Source organism: Schistocerca americana, chromosome 6 (assembly GCF_021461395.2).
Source record: "Schistocerca americana isolate TAMUIC-IGC-003095 chromosome 6, iqSchAmer2.1, whole genome shotgun sequence".
NCBI classification, from domain to species: domain Eukaryota; kingdom Metazoa; phylum Arthropoda; class Insecta; order Orthoptera; family Acrididae; genus Schistocerca; species Schistocerca americana.
In genome coordinates this window covers 410,867,261-410,889,781 of record NC_060124.1, presented here as the reverse complement: position 1 = coordinate 410,889,781, position 22,521 = coordinate 410,867,261, and the positions used below count along the sequence as shown (strand labels likewise).

Genomic DNA, 22,521 nt, shown 5'->3' with positions numbered 1-22,521 from the left:
TTTGTGTAACTAATGTGAGGATAGTTTTAGGCAAGAAAGTGAGCAAGATATATTCTTTATGACTTGATGAAATGTAGCTGTAAACTTTTAATTGCTTCAGATTGTTATTGTTGAGCAATTTGCAGTGTAATGGGAATACAGTGGATTAATATATGCAGCCCGTATTTACCAGAAACAAGTGAAAGTGTGGCAAGTACACTGCAAACAGTTAACAGTCTGATGATATTTGTTGTTCTGTTTCACACAATGGAACTAAAAAATGGTACAAATGGGTGTGAGCACTATGGGACTTAACATCTGAGATCATTACTCCACTAGAATTTAGAACTACTTAAACCTAAGGACATCACATACATCCATGCCCAAGGCAAGATTCGAACCTGCGACTGTAGCGGTCGCGTGGTTCCAGACTGAAGAGACTAGAACCACTCGGCCACAGCGGCCGGCCACAATGGAACTGATATGTAGCATAGTGAAAGGTGGACTGAAAGGTGTGAGGTTAGTTGTGTATTGTTTAAGCTAGTCAATGTACTATCATGAGAAACAACTTCGCTATAGTTACTGAATAGTTCAGGTAGTGATTCAAAGGAAAGTCAGTATCAGGGGTTACACACATTTCTTATTGCTCTCCATTGCATGTTTGGCTTTATATACCATGTGACAAAATTATATTCAATGCAATGACAACATACACTATGTGATCAAAGGTATCCCGACACCTGGCTGAAAATTTGTGGTGCCCTCCATCGGTAATTCTAGAGTTCGATATTGGTGTTGGCCAACCTTAGCCTTGATGACAGCTTCCACTCTCATAGTCATACGTTTAGTCAGGTTTCTTGGGGAAAACAGCCCTTTCTTCATGGAGTGCTGCACTGAGGAGAGGTATCAGTGTCAGTTGGTGAGGCCTGGCACGAAGTTGGCGTTTCAAAACTTCCCAAAGGTGTTCAGTAGGATTCAGGTCAGGACTCTGTGCAGACCAGTCCATTACAGGGATGTTATTGTCGTGCAACCACTCCGCCACAGGCCATGCATTATGAACAGGTGCTTGATCGTGTTGAAAGATGCCATAGCCATCCCCGAATTGTTCTTCAACAAGCAAGAAGGTGTTTAAAACATCACTGTAGGCCTGTGCTGTGATAGTGCCATGCAAAACAACAAGGGGTGCAAGACCTCTCCACAAAAAACATGACCACACCACAACACCACCGCCTCAGAATTTTACTGTTGGCACTAAACACGCTAGCAGATGACGTTCACCAGGCATTCGCCATACCCAAAGCTGCCATTGGATCGCCACTTTGTGTACCATGATTCGTTACTCCACATAACGTTATTCCGTTGTTCAATCGTCCAATGTTTATGCTCCTTACACCAAGCGAGGCATTGTTTGGCATTTACCGCCCTGATGTGTGGCTTATGAGCAGCCGCTCAACCATGAAATCCAAGTTTTCTCATTTCCCACGTAACTGTCATAGTACTTGCGGTGGATTCTGATGCGGTTTGGAATTCCTATGTCATGGTCTGGACAGATGTCTGCCTATTACACATTACAACCCTCTTCAGATGTCGGCAGTCTCTGTCAGTCAACAGACAAGGCCGGCCTGTACGCTTTTGTGCTGTATGTGTCCCTTCACATTTCCACTGCACTATCACATCGGAAACAGTGGACCTAGGGATGTTAAGGAGTGTGGAAATCTCACGTACAGACGTATGACACAAGTGACACCCAATCACCTGACCACATTCGAAGTCTGTGAATTCTGCAGAGCACCCCGTTCTGCTCTCTCACAATGTGTAATCACTACTGAGGTCTCTGATGTGGAGAACCTGGCAGTAGGTGGCAGCACAGTGCACCTAATATGACAAACGTATGTTTTTGGCGGTGTCCAAATGCTTTCGATCACATAGTGTATATCTTGTGAACTACTGGGATTTTGACTGCCATTTATTTGAATAAATTGTGCATTCCATGGTTATTTTCCAGTCAGTATTTGCTACATCGGATCTGGCCACTCCTAGACTACTTACAAGTTCTGGTTGACACACACCGTTGTTCATATCACATTTCATGTTGGGTGCTATCAACACTGCCGTGCAAAAAATGTGATAGAACCGTCCCCATTCTAGCGTCTTACTGTTATTAATTACGAAAAGTTCAGTCAAGATGAAAGTCACTTTATAATTTGACAATGAGGTATGTGCCAGCCATCAGGGCAGGATTACGCTGTTGTGTAATGAAAGGAAACAACTGTAATAATCTGTGTGCACCATGAAGTCAAATGTGTAACAAAACAACATATATAACTACTTACTCGATATTCATTTCCACACAGAAGAAGGAAAATGAGAAAATAAAAATCAGAAATGCTCTGAATTTCCTAGATCTCATGTAGTTCCCCAGTGTACCATTGGACAGAATAAGGACTGATCCTCAAACCATTTGTGTGTTTGGATCAACTTTGTCCCACCAACTCACATCACTGAAATACTTTTGATGAAGTGCATAACAAGCACAATATTTTAAGTTGTCAAAAACAAATCTGCCATCAAACCACACTGATTTCTCTTTTGATTAGATTAGATTAATATTTGTTCCATAGATCATGAATACGACACTTCATAATGATGTGGAACACGTTAGTTTCTGTACATGTCACAATTAAATTTTTTCATTGTTGCAAAATTATAAATGTGTATCAAAAAGTTTGTCTATTGAGTAGAAGGAGTTGCCATTCAGAAATTCTTTTAATTTGTTTTTAAATGCTGGTTGGTTATGTGACAGATTGGTAAATGAATATAAACTTTTGTGGCAGTATAATTCACCACTTTCTGTGCTGAAGGTAGATTGAACACAGACTAGTGAAGATCAGCCTTTCTCCTAGTTGTAGTTATGTACATTGCTATTGTTTTTGAACAAGGAGTGATCTCATAAGTGAATATTATATTTCAAAGCTCCTGTGAATACCCGTTGTATATGTTTGCAAGATGATCTTGGGTCAGCTCCAGCTGTTATTCTGATTATATGCTTTTGTGTAGTGGGTTACCCCAAGATATATTGCCATACAAAAGCAGCGAGGCATAATAAGCTAATTTACTGCTATGTTTATCACCAAAATTTGCAATAATCCTAAAAGCAGCTGAACTCAAATGTTTCAGTAAATCATCAGTGTTTCTTCCAGTTCAATCTCTCATCAGTACACACACTCAAAAATTTTGAATATTCTACCTTAGCTACAGACTCGTGTGCAAAGTTTATGTTTATTAATGGTGGTGTGCCATTTAATGTACATAACTGTATATGCTGTGTTTTATCAAAATTTAATGAAATATATTGCTTACAGTTTCCTCAGTTATTTTTTGTTGTTGGCTGTGGTCAATATATTTGTAACATCAGCAAAAAGAAGTAGCTTTGAATCTTTGTGTGGGGTTTCTCCAGGAACATCATGTAGAAAATTCCTCACACAGTTAGGAATACTGACAGCAAGAAGTCAGTACATATGCTCTCTGATGAATTTTGTCATTAAACTATGCTCATAATGAAATAAATTGTTCATACCACAACTATAACAGTAGGGGTAAAGATGATCTCCATTTTGAACTAAAAAATTGTCACTTGTACAGAAGAGAGTAAAGAATGCTGCTATTAAGACTTTTAATGCACTGCCTAATTATATTAAATGTACAAGAGAAAAGGAAATGCTATTCAGATGTATGTTAAAAAATCCTCCTTAACCATCCACTGTACTCCTTAGATGAATTCTTTTCCAGAAATAATTAAAAGTTCCCATATACAGTTTTAACGCACTCCTTGAAGAAAAAGATATATCTTGTTATTCATGTGTTAGATGACAGATACTATACTGTGTTAATCTCAGACAGTGAATTACAATGCTAGATAAATGTTAGCTAGTAAATAAGAAAAAGTTATATTATCGTACTAAGTTGTTATTATTCTGTAGTATTAATTGTATTTTTATAATTGTATTGACATGCTCCACATCCAAGTGTATTACTTGCGTGTATGGATCCGTGGAATATGCATACTAATTACATAAATAAAATTATAATTTAGCAAGTCATTAATGTATGCACTGATGGGGAAAAACTCCCCAACATTAAAAAGTAATTAATGCTGTAATGAAACTCCAGGAATACAGTTGACTAGATGACATATTTAAATGATCCATAAAATTTCTGGCATGCTGCCGCATAAATTTGACTTCTTCTTCTGCTTTTCATGCACCCACAGTTGGCTTCATTTGTAATGCCTAAGTGCTGTGGAGAGTACCTGTTGGCTTCAAAAACTCTTCTCAAGTGTAGAAGCTCTTCCTCCAAACCAGTCCCATCAGCAATGATGTGTGCTCTGTGTACCAGAGTTTCGAGTACACTCATTGTCTGCAGAGGTTGGTGGCAGCTATTTGCACATAAATATAAATCCTCATGGATCGGTTTTCGATATACTGCGTGTCCCGAAGTGCCATCATCTTTGCACCATACTAACACATCCAATAATGGAAGGCACCCATCTTTTTCAATTTCCATCATGAACTGAATTTGTCTGTGGATGGAATTCATCATGGGACCACCCTACAAATGTGTCATGAACGTACCTCCAAAACAGTGTGGGCTTCAAGCTAGCAGATTTCAGCATCTTCTCTTCAAAGTCCTCCCTAAGAAAGTTGGCTAGCAAAGGCGAAAAGGGACTACTCATGGCAACAATGTCAGTGTGTACATAAAATTCGTTATATAATAAAAAAATATGTTGAGGTCAAAACACGTTCAACCAAAGCTGAAATCTCTTTATCGAGAGTTTTTTCAATGAGAAACAGTGATGCTACATTGAAACTGATGAACATATCAGAATTGCACAGTTTGAGTGATTTCAGTTTGCCGATGAAATGAACGATTGCCAGGTGCAAGTCTTTTGAGGTGACGCCACTTTGGTGACTTGTGTGTCAGTGAGAATGAAAGAATGATGATGAACACTATATAAACACCTAGCCCCTGAGTGGAGAAAATTTCCAACCCAGCCGGGAATCAAACCCGGGCCCACTGGCATTAAATGCTGGTGCGCTGTCCCCTCAGCTACAGTGGCAGACAGTTTGCCAATAATTCCACAGAGATATGTATGTCATGAATGCATTTTCGCACCAGGGGTCTTAATAATTATGCTAAGTGTTTGCACAATCATAGGTAGGAGAGCCATTGTTACTCACTATCGGATGCAGAGGAACACCATTCTTGTGAATCTTTGGAAGTCCATAAAGTCTTGGAGGAACCACACAACTTGGTTTCAATCTTCGCACAACTTCTGGTGGAAGGGAGGTGGTGTTCAGAAACGAAGCAGTCTTGGTTGGTGGGGTCTTTACTAATCTTCCAGTATGTGCTGTCACCCAGAAAACTGTTCATTTTATCATGATAGTCATCATGTGACATTAAAACAGTGGCATTTCCTTTATCAACTGGAAGAACTACCATCATGGTATCCTGGCAAAGTTCACGTAGTACAGCCCTCTCTGCCACAGATATGTTACTTCTTTGTGGGCGAGCCTACGTAACTGCTCGACAAGATTTGCATCTTATTTCTTATGCTGAATCCATAGAAAGAGGATGAACAGCTTCTTGAAAGGCACTGATGAAAGCTGGTGTTGGTAAAACCTTCGATGTGAGTGCAAAGTTCAGTCCTTTATTTAAAACCATCATCTTATTGTCATCCAAATATTTATCCATTATACTAATGAGGGAGTGTCGAATAACGGTTTCTAGATGTGAAGACGTCTCAAACCGGCTAAACTTTTCCTTCTGTCTCGATGTGTGTACCTCACAAACCCAGTCTGACTTAGCCCACGTTGTACCATCAATCCAGTGCCATGAATTGTAGGGTAACTCCACAGATATCCTTAGATGTAGGTGATAGTTGTTCCAAAACCAGGTTCCGTTAAAGATGATTTGGTGCTTTGGAAGCCTGGGGTTTACAAGATCCCCCGTGAATGCAACCATTCATACATCGGACATACGACACGTACTGTCCAGGAGAGGTGCACAGAGCACTGCATGTACACCCGACTCTTACAACCTAATAAATCAGTGGTGGCGGAGCACTGTATTGACGCTGGGCACACTATGGTGTACAGTACCATCACTATTTTAGCCTCAACTTCATCTTTCTGGGACTCAGTTGTGAAGGAAGCAATTGAAAATCGGTTGGCAATCAATTTAATTAATAGAGATAGTGGCTTCAGCTTGGAAAAATCATGGACTCTGGCAATTTCTGTAATAAAATCACAAAGACGTCGTGACAGTTCAGCTCGCAGCGATACATCGGTGCCACCTTGTGGATCGACTGCGCAGCCGTAGATCTAATTCCATGCATATGTCATACCTCTTTGCCGCCAATCAATGTCTCTGGTGCCTTGTGCATGTTTGGCCGCATGCGTAGTGGTGCGGTCCGCTGGTTTAAAAGGATGGAGCAAGTGCTGGAGCGTCAGTCACCTCAGCTAACTCTGAAGGGGGCTGGACGGTATTCAGCCAAAATATTAGAAGAAGAAGTAGAAGAAGAAGTCGAATTTATGCAACTGCACACCCAAAATTTTATGGATCAGTCTTTGCAGCACGAAAATATGAAGACATATTTAAATGATCAACATTGCAAGATCGCAGGTTAATGTAAGAGCATGATAAGCCATTGCAAATTTGAAATGTTGGTATACTAGTAACTAGTATAACCATTAGAATGTCGAATGCAAGCATGCAAATGTAGATGCATTATGTTGTACAGTTTTCAGATGCCAGCTTGTATAGTGGAGTTCAGCACCTGTTGCACTTGGTCGACCAATAAAGGGATGGTTAATGCAGTTTGTGGATGACACTGGAGTTGTCACCTCATGATGTCCCACATGTGCTCAACTGGAGCCAGATCTGGAGTTCGAGCAAGCCAAGGCAACATGTCGACACTTTAGAGCATGTTGGGTTACAATAGCGGAATGCGGGCAAGTGTTATTCTGTAGGAAAACAGCCCCTGGAATGCTGTTCATAAATGGCAGCACAACAGGTTGAACTACCAGACTGCTGTACAGATTTGCAGTGAGGGTGCATGGGATAACCATGAACATGCTTCTGCTGTCGTACAAAATTGCGCCCCTGACTGTAACTCCATGTGTAGGTCCAATATGTCTAGCACGCAGACAGGCTGGTTGCAGACCCTCAGCTGACCTCCTTCCAACCAACACATGGCCATCACTGGCACCGAGGCAGAACCAGCTTTCATCAGAAAACACAATAGACCTTCACCTTGCCTTTCTGTGAGCTCTCATTAGACACCACTGAATCACAAATAGCAGGGGTTTGGGGCCAGTGGAATGCACGTGACAGGGTGTTTGCCTTCAGAGGTGACCTTGAAGTAACCAATTTGTGCCAGTTCACTGTGTCACTGTGATGCCAACAGCTGCATAGTTGCTGCTGCAGATGTGATATGATGCACCAGAACGATATACCGAACACAGTGGTCTTCCCTCTCAGTATTGCCATGTGGCCATCTGGAGCCTGCTCTTCTTGGGACTGTACATTCTCATAATCACCGCTGCCAGCAGTCATATTCAGTGGCTGCATTTCTGCCAAGTCTTTCTGCAGTATCACAGAATGAATATTGAGTGTCTCGTAGCCCTATTACACGACCTCATTCGAACTCAGTGAGGTGTTGATAATGGCATCTTTGTCCCCGTAAAGGCATTCTTGACTAATATCAACTCACCACATCCAATCTCAGAGGTAAGTAACACTCCCTACTGTTACAACGTGTATTTAAAGGGAACGTGATTTGCATCCTCAATGTGGTGCTACTAGTGCCACTCTTATGCGACTGGCACAAAATTTGAACGATGTAGGAAAAGACAGATTGCTACTTACCATACAGAAGACATGTCAAGTTGCATACAGGCACAATTAAAAGACACTTGACGTGTATTATTTATGATATATAGCAAGCTGTCTTTTCATACATTGTTGATATTCTCACCTGTAGTTTCCATGTTTCGATTGGCTTAAAATTTGAATGGATATCATCTTTCGGATGTAGAAACACACCTACCAACACAACTTTATCTTTGTGTTGCAATATAATTTATTTACTTTTCTGTCAGTCTGTTAAGAACAATAAGGGACCAAAGACTAATTCGTGTGGGACCCCATTCTTGATATCTCCCCAGCTTGAAGAATCTGCAGATCTTTGCACATTATATGAACTTTCTATTTCAATATTGTGCACTCTCCCAGTTAAATATGAATTATACTGTTTAGGCACTGTCCCAATTGGATCGCAATGTTTAAGCTTATCTAGCAGAATTTCATGATTTACACTATCAAAAGTTGTCGAGAGATCACAAAAAATCCCAATGAGCGATGTTCAGTTATTCAGAGCATTTAATTTTTGATCAGTGAGAGCATACATAGCATTTTCTATTAAAAGGCTTTTCTGAAAGCCAAATTGATATTTTGTTAGTAACGTATTTTTATGGATTTTTTAAACTAGTCTTGAATACATTACTTTTTCAAAAATTTTGGTTAAAGCTGTGAGAAGTGGGACTGAGTGGTAGTTGGCATCAGTCCACTCCCACTTTTTTTGTAATGGTTTCAAAATAGCATATTTCAGTCTATCAGGGAAAATGCCCTCTTTCAGTGAGCTATTATGTACACAGATTAACCAAACGTTATGATCACATACCTAATAGCTGGTATGTCCACCTTTGGCACGGATAACAGCTGTGACATGTCATGACATGGAAGCAGTGTGTCATTGGTAGGTACTTGGAGAGAGCTAGTACCACATCTGCACACGCAAGACACCTAATTCCTGTAAATTCAGTGGAGGGGGCAATGATCTCTGATTTCACATTCAATCATATCCCAGATGTATTTGGTTAGTTCCACATCTGGCGAATTGGGGAGCCAACACAACAATTGGAAGTCACCACTGTGTTCCTCAAACCACACCATGTCACTCCTGGCCTTCTGACATGGCACATAATGTTGTTTAAAAATGCCACAGCCATCGGGAAACATGCTTGTCATGAAGGGGTATATGTGGTCTGCAACTAGCATACAATACTCCTTTGCCATCATGGTGCCATGCGCGAGCTCCACTGGAACCATGGATGCCCACATGAATGTTTCCAAGAGCATAATGAAGCCGCTGCCAACTTGTCTCCGTCCTGCAGTACAGGTGTCAAGAAGCTGTTCCCCTGTAAGAAAACAGATTCGCATCCTCACATCAGCATGATGATGAAGTTATCAGGATCCATCAGACCTTGCAGCACTCTGCCAATGCACCAACATCCAGTGGCAACAGTCACATGCTCATTTCAGTCAAAGTTGCCAAGTGGTGTTAACATTGGCACAAGCATAGGTCATTGGCTGTGGAGGCCTATTGTTAGGAGTTCTCAGTGTATTGTGTGTTCAAACTCTTTTGTGCTCTGCCCAGCATTAAAGTCTGATGTTAGTTCTGTCACAGTTCGCCACCTGTCCTGTTTTACCAATCTGTCCAGCCAACAACATCTGACATCTGTAAAGAGGGGTGGCCGCCCAACCCCATGACCTCTGGACTTGATTTCAGCATGTGTTGAAGACACTCACCACAGCACTCTTCGAATACCCAACTTGCTGTGCACTTTCCAAAAATGCATGTTCCGAGCCTCCAGGCCATCACAATCTGCCCTCAGTCAAACTCAGATAGGTCACGCGCCGTCCGCATTCGAGACACGGACAGCATGCTCACTGATGTTGCCTGGACAGAGTTATATCGATAGTAGGTCAGTGGTCATAATGCTCTGGCTGATCCGTGTATGTGGCTGAGAATGCTACTTGTCTGTTGGGAACAAGCTTTTGGTACTCTGTTGGAATAACTGTCAATTCCATGCAAGCTTTTGCTTTTGAATGAGTTTATTAATTTTGTTATTTTCCTAGATGAAAAAGGAGATGTGGGTAGAATTTCAGTTTTATCAATTTGCATAGGTATTGCCTCTTTCATACATAGCCTTGCCTTTTATAATGAACACCTGTACCCCATTTTCTCCACGACATTTTAAAAATGATTATGAAAAATATTTTCAACTTTTGACTTTTTGTTGAAAAACTTTTCATTCATTTTGTTGATAATACAATCTTCATGCACTTTTGGTTGCCCTATTTCCCTTTCAACAATGTTCCAGATTGTTTTAATTTTATCAGAGGTGATAATCTCAGACATAATATGCGTACATCTAGACGTAATACGCGTTCATCTGGCCATCTTAATGTAGTACAGAAGTTTTTATAGTATTTGACTCTTTCTGAGTCATTACACTTTTTTGCTATTAGATACATTTCCAGTTACAACATTATGTTTGTCCCTTTAGTAACCCATGGGTTTTACATGGTTCATTACAATTACATTTCACTGTTTTGTTAGGGAACCTGTTTCCAAATATACCCAAAAATGTGACATGAAATAAGTTTATTTAAAATTGGTGTCAGGCTCCTGGTACTCCTAATCCCAATCTAACTGCTGCAAGCTCTTCTGAAAATTTGCAATAGTTAAATCATTAATTGAATGCAACATTTTAGGAACTTTTTCTCACTACTGTATGGAGCTACATCATGCACTGTAATTAGCTGTGTGTCGTGATCAGAAAGACCCTTCTTAATCCTAGCTGATTAAATTTATCTTGGTCTATGAAAATATTATCTATCAGTGTGCTGCTTTTCTGTACTACTTAACTACAAAAATCAATAACTGACGTCAAATCTGAAGAACCGCGTAATACTTCAAGGTATCAGACTCGTTCAGAAAATCTGCACTGAAATCCCCACAAATAATAATTTGCTTCCCATGTCTGACAGATAGCACAACAAAGAATCCAAGTTTTCAGAAATAGCTAAAAATTTCCCAGTAGGGACCTGTATATAGTTACAATTATAAAAGTACCATTATTTTGTTTAAACTCACAGGCACCTGCTTCTAAATGTTGCTACACTTTTTTTTTTAAGTGTCTAAATATTTCACACTGTGATAACATTTAACATAATATATAACAAGTCATCCTTAATCCATATTCTCTCTTCTTATACATATCGTATGATGATCATATAGACATAGTATATTTGTTACATCCTCAGTTTCTAAATCTTCCGAACAAACAAGAACCTCATCTACTTTGTTTTTTAAATCTCTTACAAGAGTCTTGTAATATTTTAAGATTACCTGCTTGCCTCAGCTTCTTATTAAGCTTACATTCTTTTCAATGTTGAATCTCTAAAAATTTTGCTATCACCCAGCCAATAAACCCTTTCCTTTCCTGTTGAGAAGCAGACCATGCCTAGGGAAATCCCATCTACCAATAGCATCAGCAGGAACCAAACCAATATCAGTTTATACATCTTAATTATTCCTTGAGTGCTGGCAGCCTAGAGTTTAACTGGGTACTGGATTAATGATTAATTGCAGGTGGATATTCAGGAACATGTAAGAGGAGACCATCATAACTTTAATGAAGTTTGGGAAGGTAATAACTGTGTGTAAGGGGGCGGTGTGTAAGGGGGGGGGGGGGGGATGCATCTGATCATCCATACTTAGGTCTCATTGCTCTTGCCAAGTTACAGAAAAATTAAATGTAGAGATTGTTAAATGCAGACATTGTTTTAAAAATGGCTCAGCTAATTTAATAAGCTGTTATTGTCCTACTCATGTTTGTGCTCCTTCTCTAATGACACCTTCATTGGCATTATGTTGAACTATAATCTTCTTTCAATTAAACAATGTGTATATCGTTTAGTTGTACACCATGATTTGGATTTCCTGTTATGCCACTAACAATGTAGCCATGGCCACTTCTATGCTCATAAAAACTTGGAGTTCAGAGTTATGCAATATTAACGTAGTCACCACCCCAAGCTTTCCTAGCCACTGTAGGAGACTAGAATTAGTTGATCCGAAGATCTCACTAAACGAGGGCGTGAGAAAATAACAATTGTCCAACCATAAAGAACATATGTTTCAGAGATGATTATCAGTTGATACTTGTGTCTGCTTGAATTTTAATTGACTGAGCGCAGCTGGCATCTGACCTCGCAGCATCCACTGCACATGTTGTAACAGGGCAAACTTTGTACAGAAGGCTTCGGCAGAGTGAGCTTTACTGTCAGAGACCTGCTGTATGTGTACCTCTGCCACATCTGCACAGAAGGCAATGTCTGGACAATTCAGCTGCACAGTTGAACAGTAGGCCAATGTTCTTTCGACTGATGAGTCCCAGTTTGGTCTGGGGAGTGGTTCTTGATGAATTTGCATCTGGAGGGAACATAGAACACAATTTTGGGACCCAAACATTGTGGAAAGAGACTGATATCAAGGAGGATCCTTAATAGTGTGTGCAGGGATTATGTTGACCACTCAAACACCTCTTTGTGAAATTGTACATGTCAATCAGCAAGGCTAAACTGCTGTAAGGTCTCAAGACTCACATGCAGTTGTTGTGAGGCACTGTGGGTCCAGTCTTAGAGCTGGTGGGCAGTAATGCTCAACCTCACAAAGCACAGGTGGTTGATGTTTTCTTGGAAACTAAAGATATTTGCACACATGGTGTGGCCTGATTGCTCTCCCGATTCAAATCCCATAGAGCATGTTGAGGGATGTACTAGGCAGACAGGTTGCATCTCGTCAGCATCCTCCACCTGCGCTTAAAGACTTGTGAGCAACTCTGCAGGAAGAATTGCTGTTATTGGCTCAACATGAGATTGATGACGTCATTCACAGCATGCCCTGTCGACGTAAGGTCTGTATTGCCGCCAGAGGTGGTCACAGCCCATACTACTGAGCACATTAACCAGTTGTCAGAATGTGTGTGCAATCTGTTAAGTTGGGAAAAAAGAACATTATTTTTGTGTACTATTATGCATGGCACAATTGCTTACATTCTGTGTTCTTCGTTTCTGCTTTACTATCACCCATTTATAATACTTTGTGGCAAAATAAATACAGCCTTCAAAATTTCTGTTTGTTGCTTTAGTATTGGAGCCAATGTATATTGATGACTGGCAAATCCATTTAAAAACAAAAACTGGCTATTCTTTCCTCTTAATTGAGCTCCCTACACAGCAACTCTATCCCCTCCACAGCACTGTATTACTTCTTGGCTGCCCCCCTTTATGTAAAATGTTCCCATCATCTGCTGTGGCAGACTGATCAAGTCGTATCATCAACTACAAGGTGTGGTTTCGTGTCCTTGATAAGACACTACTGGCCATTAAAATTGCTACACCATGAAGATGATGTGCTACAGACACGAAATGTAACCAACAGGAACAAAATGCTGTGATATGCAAATGATTAGCTTTTCAGAGCATTCACACAAGGTTGGCGTAGGTGGCAACACCTACAACGCGCTAACATGAGGAAAGTTTCCAACCAATTTCTCACACACAAACAGCAGTTGACCAGCGTTGCCTAGTTAAACGTTGTTGCGATGCCTTGTGTAAGGAGGAAAAATGCGTGCCATCACGTTTCCTACTTTGATAAAGGTCGGATTGTAGCCTATCGCGATTGCGGTTTATCATATCGTGACATTGCTGCTCGCGTTGGTTGAGATCCAATGACTGTTAGCAGAATATGGAATCGGTGGGTTCAGGAGGGTAATATGGAACACCGTGCTGGATCCCAACGGCCTCGTATCACTGGCAGTCGAGATGACAGGCATCTTATCCACATGGCTGTAACGGATCGTGCAGCCACATCTCGATCCCTGAGTCAACAGATGGGGACGTTTGCAAGACAATAACCATCTGCACAAACAGTTCGACGAAGTTTGCAGCAGCATGGACTATCAGCTCGGAGACCATGGCTGCGGTTACCCTTGATGCTGCATCACAGACAGGAGCACCTGCAATGGTGTACTCAACGACGAACCTGGGTGCACGAATGGCAAAACGTCATTTTTTCAGATGAATCTAGGTTCTGTTTACAGCATCATGATGGTCGCATCCGTGTTTGGTGACATTGCGGTGAACGAACATTGGAAGCGTGTATTCGTCATCGCCATACTGGCGTATCACCCGGCGTGATGGTATGGGGTGCCATTGGTTACACGTCTTGGTCACTTCTTGTTCACATTGACAGCACTTTGAACAGTGGACGTTACATTTCAGATGTGTTACGACCCGTGGCTCTACCCTTCATTTGATCCCTGCTTAACCCTACATTTCAGCAGGATAATGCACAACCGCATGTTGCAGGTCCTGTACGGGCCTTTCTGGATACAGAAAATGTTAGACTGCTGCCCTGGCCAGCACATTCTCCAAATCTCTCACCAATTGAAAACGTCTGGCCAATGGTGGCCAAGCAACTGGCTCGTCACAATACTCCAGTCACTACTCTTGATGAACTGTGGTATCGTGTTGAAGCTGCATGAGCAGCTGTACCTCTACACGCCATCCAAGCTCTGTTTGACTCAATGCCCAGTCGTATCAAGGCCATTATTACAGCCAGAGGTGGTTGTTCTGGGTACTGATTTCTCAGGATCTATGAACCCAAATTGCATGAAAATGTAATCATATGTCAGTTCTAGTATAATATATTTGTCCAATGAATACCCGTTTATCATCTGCATTTCTTCTTGGTGTAGCAATTTTAATGGCCAGTAGTGTATATGGCTTGGTTGGGGATGCACAGTCATATGACCATAGACAGTGTTCCATCTCATGTAAAGTAAGTTTCACTGATTGATCAGGAATTAAGCAAACAGAACTTTTACAGGTTCCTCTTTTTTAGCTTGTCATATATATTTGTTTTGTAACAGTTCTGCTCGCATTTATCACGTAAATTATGTCATACATTGCTTTCTACTGTGAGAGTTATCTGTAAAAGATACAAAAACAGTTTTTTAAAACCAGGATATGATGCACTAATGTGCTAATATTTATCGTGATGTATTGAAGGTGTCCATGATCATTGATCAAGCTGTTGTTATTCTCATTTGCTACCCGCTCTGCAGGAAGTACAGTATCTGTCTTTATCCATCCACCTGACTGCGAGTGGCATGTGAATGTTAGATCTAGGCATCCCGGGGGACCAAGGAGGACTGAGGATATTGTACCGATCTCTGTAACCAAAGAGTTTGAGGTGCTGTCTTACTCACTTCAGCTATTCTGGGGAAACTTGTTTTGTCAGGAGGAGGGAAACGCAAAAGGGTCGGGGTCTATTAATCATCAGCAGGTCAAATGTATAGTGACTGTGCAACCCGTTAGGGAAATGGCAGAAAGGGACAGGAAAAGACACCGTGCGCACTCAGTGTGTATGCCTGGAGACCTCATACAACTTGTTGAAGAGGCTGTTCTGGAAGCCACTAAGGGAACGGGGTGCATCCAACTGCAGTTTGTGGCAGATGTCAGAAAAAGTGATGCCTGTCATGTGGGCTCCAAGGTCAGTCATGCATCATTCCAGCGACTGGCAGAGAATGAGGAGACCAGTCTTGCATGTGGAGTTTCAACAAAGTTCACAATTTTCAGTATTGTCCCCAGAACTAATCATGGTCCTTTGGTTCCGAGTCAAGTGGAAGGACTGAACCAGAGGCTTCAAAGGTTCTGCGACATGCTAGACTGTGACTTTCTGGACTTGCACCATAGGGTTGAGAACTGTAGTGTCCCCCTAAATAGTTCAGGTGTGCGCTACACAGCAGAGGCTGCAACTCGGATAGCTAACTGTTTGTGGAGAGCACACAAGGTTTTTTATATTAGATGGCTCTCCATCCAATCCAGACAACAATAGCTGTAGGAAACCTAGAAGTATCAGTGTAAGATAGAAATAAATTCCTCCCATAGGTGAGAGTATTAAAATCCTAATGGTAAACTGTTGAAGCATTCCAAACAAAGTGCCAGAGTTTGAATCGCTTCCCAAAAGCAGTGAATACTAGGTACAGAAAGCTGGTTGAACCCTAAAATTGATAACTCTGGTACCGCGCGCCGCGGAATTTGAATCCGCGCCAGACGTCATGGACATCGAAGACCCATAGAGACCTCTGCACCATAAGCTTTGGTGGCGCGCGCCTCCTGGCCCGCTTTTAGTGTGGGGGCGCCACAATGGAACACGTCCCAGCGGCCAATAGCGGGGCCCCTGAGAGCGTACTTAAACGCCGGCCACTTGCTCATCCGGTCAGCCTAATCTCGCTTACGTCAGTTTACACCTCGCTTGCGCTAGACTGCTTTCTTCCTGGTTCATGTACGAGTTTGTTTCCTTGTGACTCTGTTGTTCGGTCTTGTCGTATTCGTTCTGTCCTACGTTGATCGTGTTCGTCCTTTTATGTTGTGTTGTTGTTCGCGGGTATCTCTGCGGGTCCCGCCATGCCTTCTGTCAGTAATACCCCGTGACCGTCCTGGTCACAGTTACAACAATAACAGTGAGATTTTTTGGGAAAATTTAAGCATATATTGAAAGGACAGGCAAATGGGAAATGGAGGTGGTATTTTTGTCACAGTAGACAAGAAACTCAAATCCACAGAGGCAGAAATTGAAGCTGCATGTGAGATTGTTTAGGCAAGACTCAGTATTAGGTGTGGGCGCAAAGTGAAAATTGGATCCTTCTATCACCCACAAGACACCTATGTAACCGAAAACTTTAGAGAAAACCTCAGTTCACTTGTCTGTAAGTTCCCCAATCACACTATAATCATTGTTGGAGACTTTAATCATGCAACAGTTTATTGGAAAAATTACAGTTTTGTTAGTGGTGAGCATGATAAGACAACTAAATGCCTTCTCAGAAAACTACATAGAACAGATAGTTGGGACCGTCACTCATGATGGAAATATATTGGATGATCTAATGGCAACAAAGAGACCTGACATCCTTGAAGATGGCCACATCATAACCGGTATCATTGACCATGACGACATTGTGGCAGCAATGATTACCAAAGGACAACTAAAACAAGCAGAAAGATGTATATGTTCAGTAAGCTAGATAAAAAAATCAGTAATGTTATGTCTCCGTGAGGAACTTGAAACTTTCACCACAGGTTGGGAGCATGTACAGCAACTCTGGCTCAAGTTTAAAAGAATAGTTGACCACATACTGGATACATTTGTACTGAGTAGAATAGTTAATAATGAGAGAGGACCTATATTGTATACACTCACTGTAAAGAAACTTCTAAAGAAATAGAGATTACTGTGTAACAGGTGTAAAATAAAGTGTAGGGCCATAGATAAAGAGATGATGGATAAAACACTTTTGGCTATCAAGGGAGCTATGCGTGATGCCTTCAGTGACTACCGTAGCAGAGTATTGTCGGTGATCTTTCGCAGAACCCAAAGATATTCTGGTCATATGTAAAGGCTATTGGTGGCATCAGAGTTAGTGTCCAGTCCCTGGTGAATGAGACAGGAACTGAAACTGAAAGTAGCACAGCAAAAGCTGAAATGCTTAACTCCATTTTCAAATGTTCATCTACAAAGGAAAACCCAGGAGACTTGCCTCCATTTAATCCTCGTACTGCTAAAAAGACAAATGAAATAAGTATTAGTGTCGGTGGCGTTGAGAAACAGTTGAAATCATTAATATTGAACAAAGCTGCAGGTCCCAATGGAATCTCACTCAGATTCTATACTGAATTTGCAACTGAGTTAATCTATCTTCTAACTATAATTTATTGTAGATCATTCTAACAAATAATTGTGCCCATTTCTTGGAAAAAGGACAGGCCACACCAGTCTGCAAGAAATGTAGTAGAAGTGATCAACAAAACTACCGTCCAATATCCTTGACAATCTATTTGTTATAGAATCTTGGAACATATTCTGACTCCAACATAATGAGGTATCTTGAACAGAATGACCTCCTCTGTGCCCGACAGCGTGGATTTCGAAACCATTAATCATGTGAAACCCAATTTGCACTTTTCTCACATCACATACTAGAAGCTTTGGATCAAGGCAACCAGGTAGATGCAGTGTTTCTTTATTTTCGTAAAACATTTGCTTCAGTACCCACTTATGCTTATTGTCAAAAGTACAGTCATATGGAGTATCAAGTGAGGACCTTTTGGTAGGGAGGACACAGCATGTTATCTGATGGAGAGTCATCATCAGATGTAGAAGTAACTTTAGGTGTGCCCCAGGGAAGTGTGTTGGGACCCTTGCTGTTCGTATTGTATATTAATGACTATGCAGACAATATTAACAATAAACTCAGGCCTCTTGCAGATGATGCAGTAGTCTAATAATCAAGTTCTGTCGGAGAGAAGCTGCATAAATATTTAGTCAGATCTTGATAAGATTTCAACATGGTGCAGAAATTGGAAATTTGCTCTAAATGTTCAGAAATATAAAATTATACATTTCACAAAATGAAAAAAAAAACGTGGTATCCTATGACTACAATATCAGTGAGTCACCGCTGGAATTGGCGACTCATACAAATGCCTGGGTGTAATGATTTGTAGGGATATAAAATGAAATGATCACATAAAATCAGTAGTGGGTAAAGCAGGTGGCAGACTTTGGTTTATTGGTAGAATACTGGGGAAGGGCAATCAGTCTAAAAAAGATATTTCTTACAAATCACTCGTGTGACTGATTCTAGAATATTGCTCAAGTGTGTGGGACCCATTCCAGGTAGAACTAACAGGGGATATTGAATGTATATGGAGAAGGGCAGCACAAATGGTCTCTGGTTTGTTTAGTCCATGGGAGGGAACTGCACTGGCAGATTCTTCAAGGCTGACAAACTATCCCTAGAAAGTCTGTTATTGAAGTTTCAAGAACCGGCTTTAAATGATTACTGTGGGGATGTACTACAACCCCCTAGGTATCGCTCACATAGAAACTGTGAGCATAAGATTAAAGTAATTACTGCACACAGGGAGACATTCAAGTAATCCATTTTTCCCAAACTCCATTCATGAATAGAACAGGAAGAAACTCTGATAACTGGTACAATGGGGCATACCATCTGCCATTCACCTCACAGTGGTTTGCAGTGTGTAGGTGTAATGCCCAAGGCTTGTATCTTTTTGGATTCTGCTTTATCCCTCTTTTTTTTTTTTAATGAAATTCCAAAACACATTACCTGTTAATTTGATCCTTTTGTTCATAAAACTTTGCCAAACCAGTAATAAACTGCAGATCCCCATAACAACTTCTTCCACCTGCACCTACAACAACTACTTAACAATTCTCTCTCTGTGATTAGCCCAACATAGTCCCTTATGTGTTTATTTACAATGTGTGCTTTCTGACAGTACAGTTGTAATAAAGACTTATCATAATTTACAGTGGATAGAAACTAGTTCAAATGAATTTATCTATGCAGCATGGTAAGCAGAAAGTACAAATATTTTACATAAATTGTTTTGTGAAATGCAGATTTTTGCAATGCCAAACTTCTTAAGATTAATATTTTGACATTAATAGTGATCAATGTAATTGCAATAATGATGATTGTTAATGCTAAAGCTTTATCATTTTATATGAAATACACTGTTCCTGTGTGTATAAAAGTCTAGTAAATTGAAGATTGTTCACAGTGCAAACAAATAATGGCCTTTAATGTAATGTATAGAAGTTACTTTCCTTTTTAGCATGATTATCACTGTTCATGGCATACAGTGATAGGTGTAAATTGAAAATTATTACTTTATATGTAATGTAATTATTGTGTGTCATGATGTATGTTAGTCGTATTTTACTGGTCAGCAGGCGAATCTCTATTTCATTACAATGTACACTTAATAACATTATCTGGACATGTGACTTTTCACATATTTAAGAATTATAAGCAGCATTAATATGATACTGTTTGCAGCCAACACTGAGAGCCTTAAATCAAAGAGAAAAAAGAAGAAGAAAATCTCAAATCGTACTGTAGAGCTGGAAGAAAGAGATGGAGATGAAAACAATGAAGAAGATACGGCTGTCAGTGATCAGTATCTTGAAAAAACAAATGGGCATGAGGAGTCAGAAAACATGGGAAGCATTGAGGAAGGAAAAATAATGTTTGAATGGCTTGTTCATCCTCTCCGTTTTGATGAATTCATGAAGTACGTATGTATAAACACATTAGCAGTCTAATGTACATGATAGACCATTGTTTAATCAAAGCAAATTTCTTTTTGTCACTAGGGATCCATGGGAAAAGAGGCCATATCATGGACAACGGAATAATCCATCCTATTATTCAGCTGTGTTATCTACAGAGATGATAGATAAAATGTTACGTAAACACAATGTTAAGTTTACGAAGAATATTGATGTAACAACATATTCAGATGGAGTTAGAGAGACTTTGAATCCTCCAGGGAGGGCAACTGCAGAAAGGGTGTGGGCATACTATGAAAATGGATGCAGTGTTAGATTATTAAATCCTCAGTCATTCATTCCACAGGTTGGAATGATGGTTGCAACACTCCAGGAATTATTTGGATGTATGGTGGGTGCTAATGTGTATCTTACTCCTCCAGATTCACAAGGATTTGCACCTCACTATGATGACATAGAAGCATTTGTCATGCAGATAGAAGGCAAGAAACACTGGCGTGTCTACTCACCCCGGTTGGTTCTACAATCACTGTGGATTTTACAGAAAGTTCTGATGTACTGCTGAACATTTTCAGTCAATATTTTATGTTGCAGGTCTGAAAAAGAAGTACTTCCACGATTTTCAAGTCAAAATTTGACTCAGGAGGAACTGGGTGAACCTTTACTCGATGTGGTTCTGACTGCAGGGGACATTCTGTACTTCCCTCGTGGCTTCATCCATCAAGCAAATACTGTTCCAGGAGAACATTCATTGCATATCACATTATCAAGTTATCAGCGACATTCATGGGCTGATATTCTTGAAAAGGTACTTTTTTTAACTACCTCTGTTAATTTTTGTCCCTGTTTTGTACTGTATATTAAAGGTGCAGAAATATTCACACATTCAAACTTCACAGTGTGATTTCTTCTCTGCTGGCTGTACAAAAATATCCGTGACAAAATTACATCCCTTGCATATTTTGAATAGAAGATGGGCATCAAAGAATAGTAATTTACCAGCAGTGTAATCACATGTATGTTAAGTATCTTAATTCATCTTAGGATGACAGCACTGCCCAGTTAGTGCAGTGGGTTAGAATACTCGAGGTGGAAAGATTGATTCCAGATATAGGTGTAATTTTTCCTCATCATTTGCTAATTTTAGACTCCACGGTATGGTATCTGGCTTATTAATAATTGTATGACACTTACAGCAAGTCTTCAATAGCCACAACACCCACTATTTCAACCAGCACAACTCCAAAAACTGTATACATCAGTTCTGCTTTAATGACAACATGTTTCCTGCATTAAAACGACACTTTGGTTGACAGTATTTTTGTAGCTTGTTTATTATACTCCATCGACAAATGTCGAAGAAACTGGTAGTGCCCTTGCTGATCCTGTAACTGTGGATGCATACATGTTGTGAGGAATTCAGAACAGCATGATGTAGCAAATTGCTACATGTTTAGAGATTAGGAAGTTTGTTTAGTGCATCTGTTTTGAAGTCAGTGTATGTCTTGTGAAGACATGGTGCCACTGATAGTGGATTTAAAATATTTTAGGAGATTTCTGATGTATTACATTTAGCCAATCATACTAAATATAGCAATGTAATGAAAAGGATGGTTGCTACTCACCATATAGTGAAGATGCTGAGGCACAGAAAGGCACAACAAAAAGATTGTCAGAAAGTTTGCTTTCGACCAACAAGGTCTTTGTCAAAAAAATTCGACATACACTCATAGAACAAAGATACTTATATCTACCTTATGTTCAAAAGTTGGCATAATCACTCTGTTTAGGTGCTACACAACTTTCAGAAGACTAAAAGCAAATTTGGGAAATCGTTTTTTGGTCCTCATGTTTACATGTTACAGACTGAAGTTGTTTAGCTAGACAGGTCAAATATGTATTTCCTTTGGAAATCAACTGTTATGATTTTTGATGTAGTCTGCACAAAGCTTGCACCTGTTCAGTGAAATATTAGAGGTACACAGCTTCATATTCAGTCTAATGTTTCTACTTTTTCTTCATTGGACAAATAGTCACACCGTGCACATTAGCTGAAATTTTTAACAAGTCATACGCGCATAATCCAAGAATATTTCAAAGTTAGTTGTATGTTTACATGGGAGCAAAAATCGATTGTGGGAGTTGAAATCCAACAACTAGAACCACGTTTCCAACATTGATATTGGAGTATTTACAGTTCATTATAGTAAAGATACCATGACCAATCACAAGTATTTTCAAACTGTCTGTACCACGCCACTAGGTGGTAGTTGTGACTGTCATGATATCATTGTGTTACACAAACACATATTCTGTTTTTCATTGTCTGGCCACCTGCAGTGTGAACCTTCTTTTGATGCCATGATGGATTTCATTGTTTCGAAGCTAAAGTGCGACATTTGGTTATCACCATATTATAATTTGTATACTAAGAAAATATCATTAATAATGGCACTTACACATAA

General features: G+C 40.2%; 1 protein-coding gene across 1 annotated transcript in view; it reads left to right on the top strand.

The window, feature by feature from the left end:
- LOC124619399 (ribosomal oxygenase 1) overlaps positions 1 to 22,521 on the top strand; it is a 77,933-nt gene that overhangs the window by 2,138 nt on the left and 53,274 nt on the right. Inside the window, exons 3-5 of the mRNA XM_047145754.1 lie at positions 19,824 to 20,058; positions 20,141 to 20,569; positions 20,651 to 20,864. Of these exons, the coding sequence (XP_047001710.1) occupies positions 19,824 to 20,058; positions 20,141 to 20,569; positions 20,651 to 20,864 (878 nt within the window). The remainder of the gene's footprint in view (positions 1 to 19,823; positions 20,059 to 20,140; positions 20,570 to 20,650; positions 20,865 to 22,521) is intronic.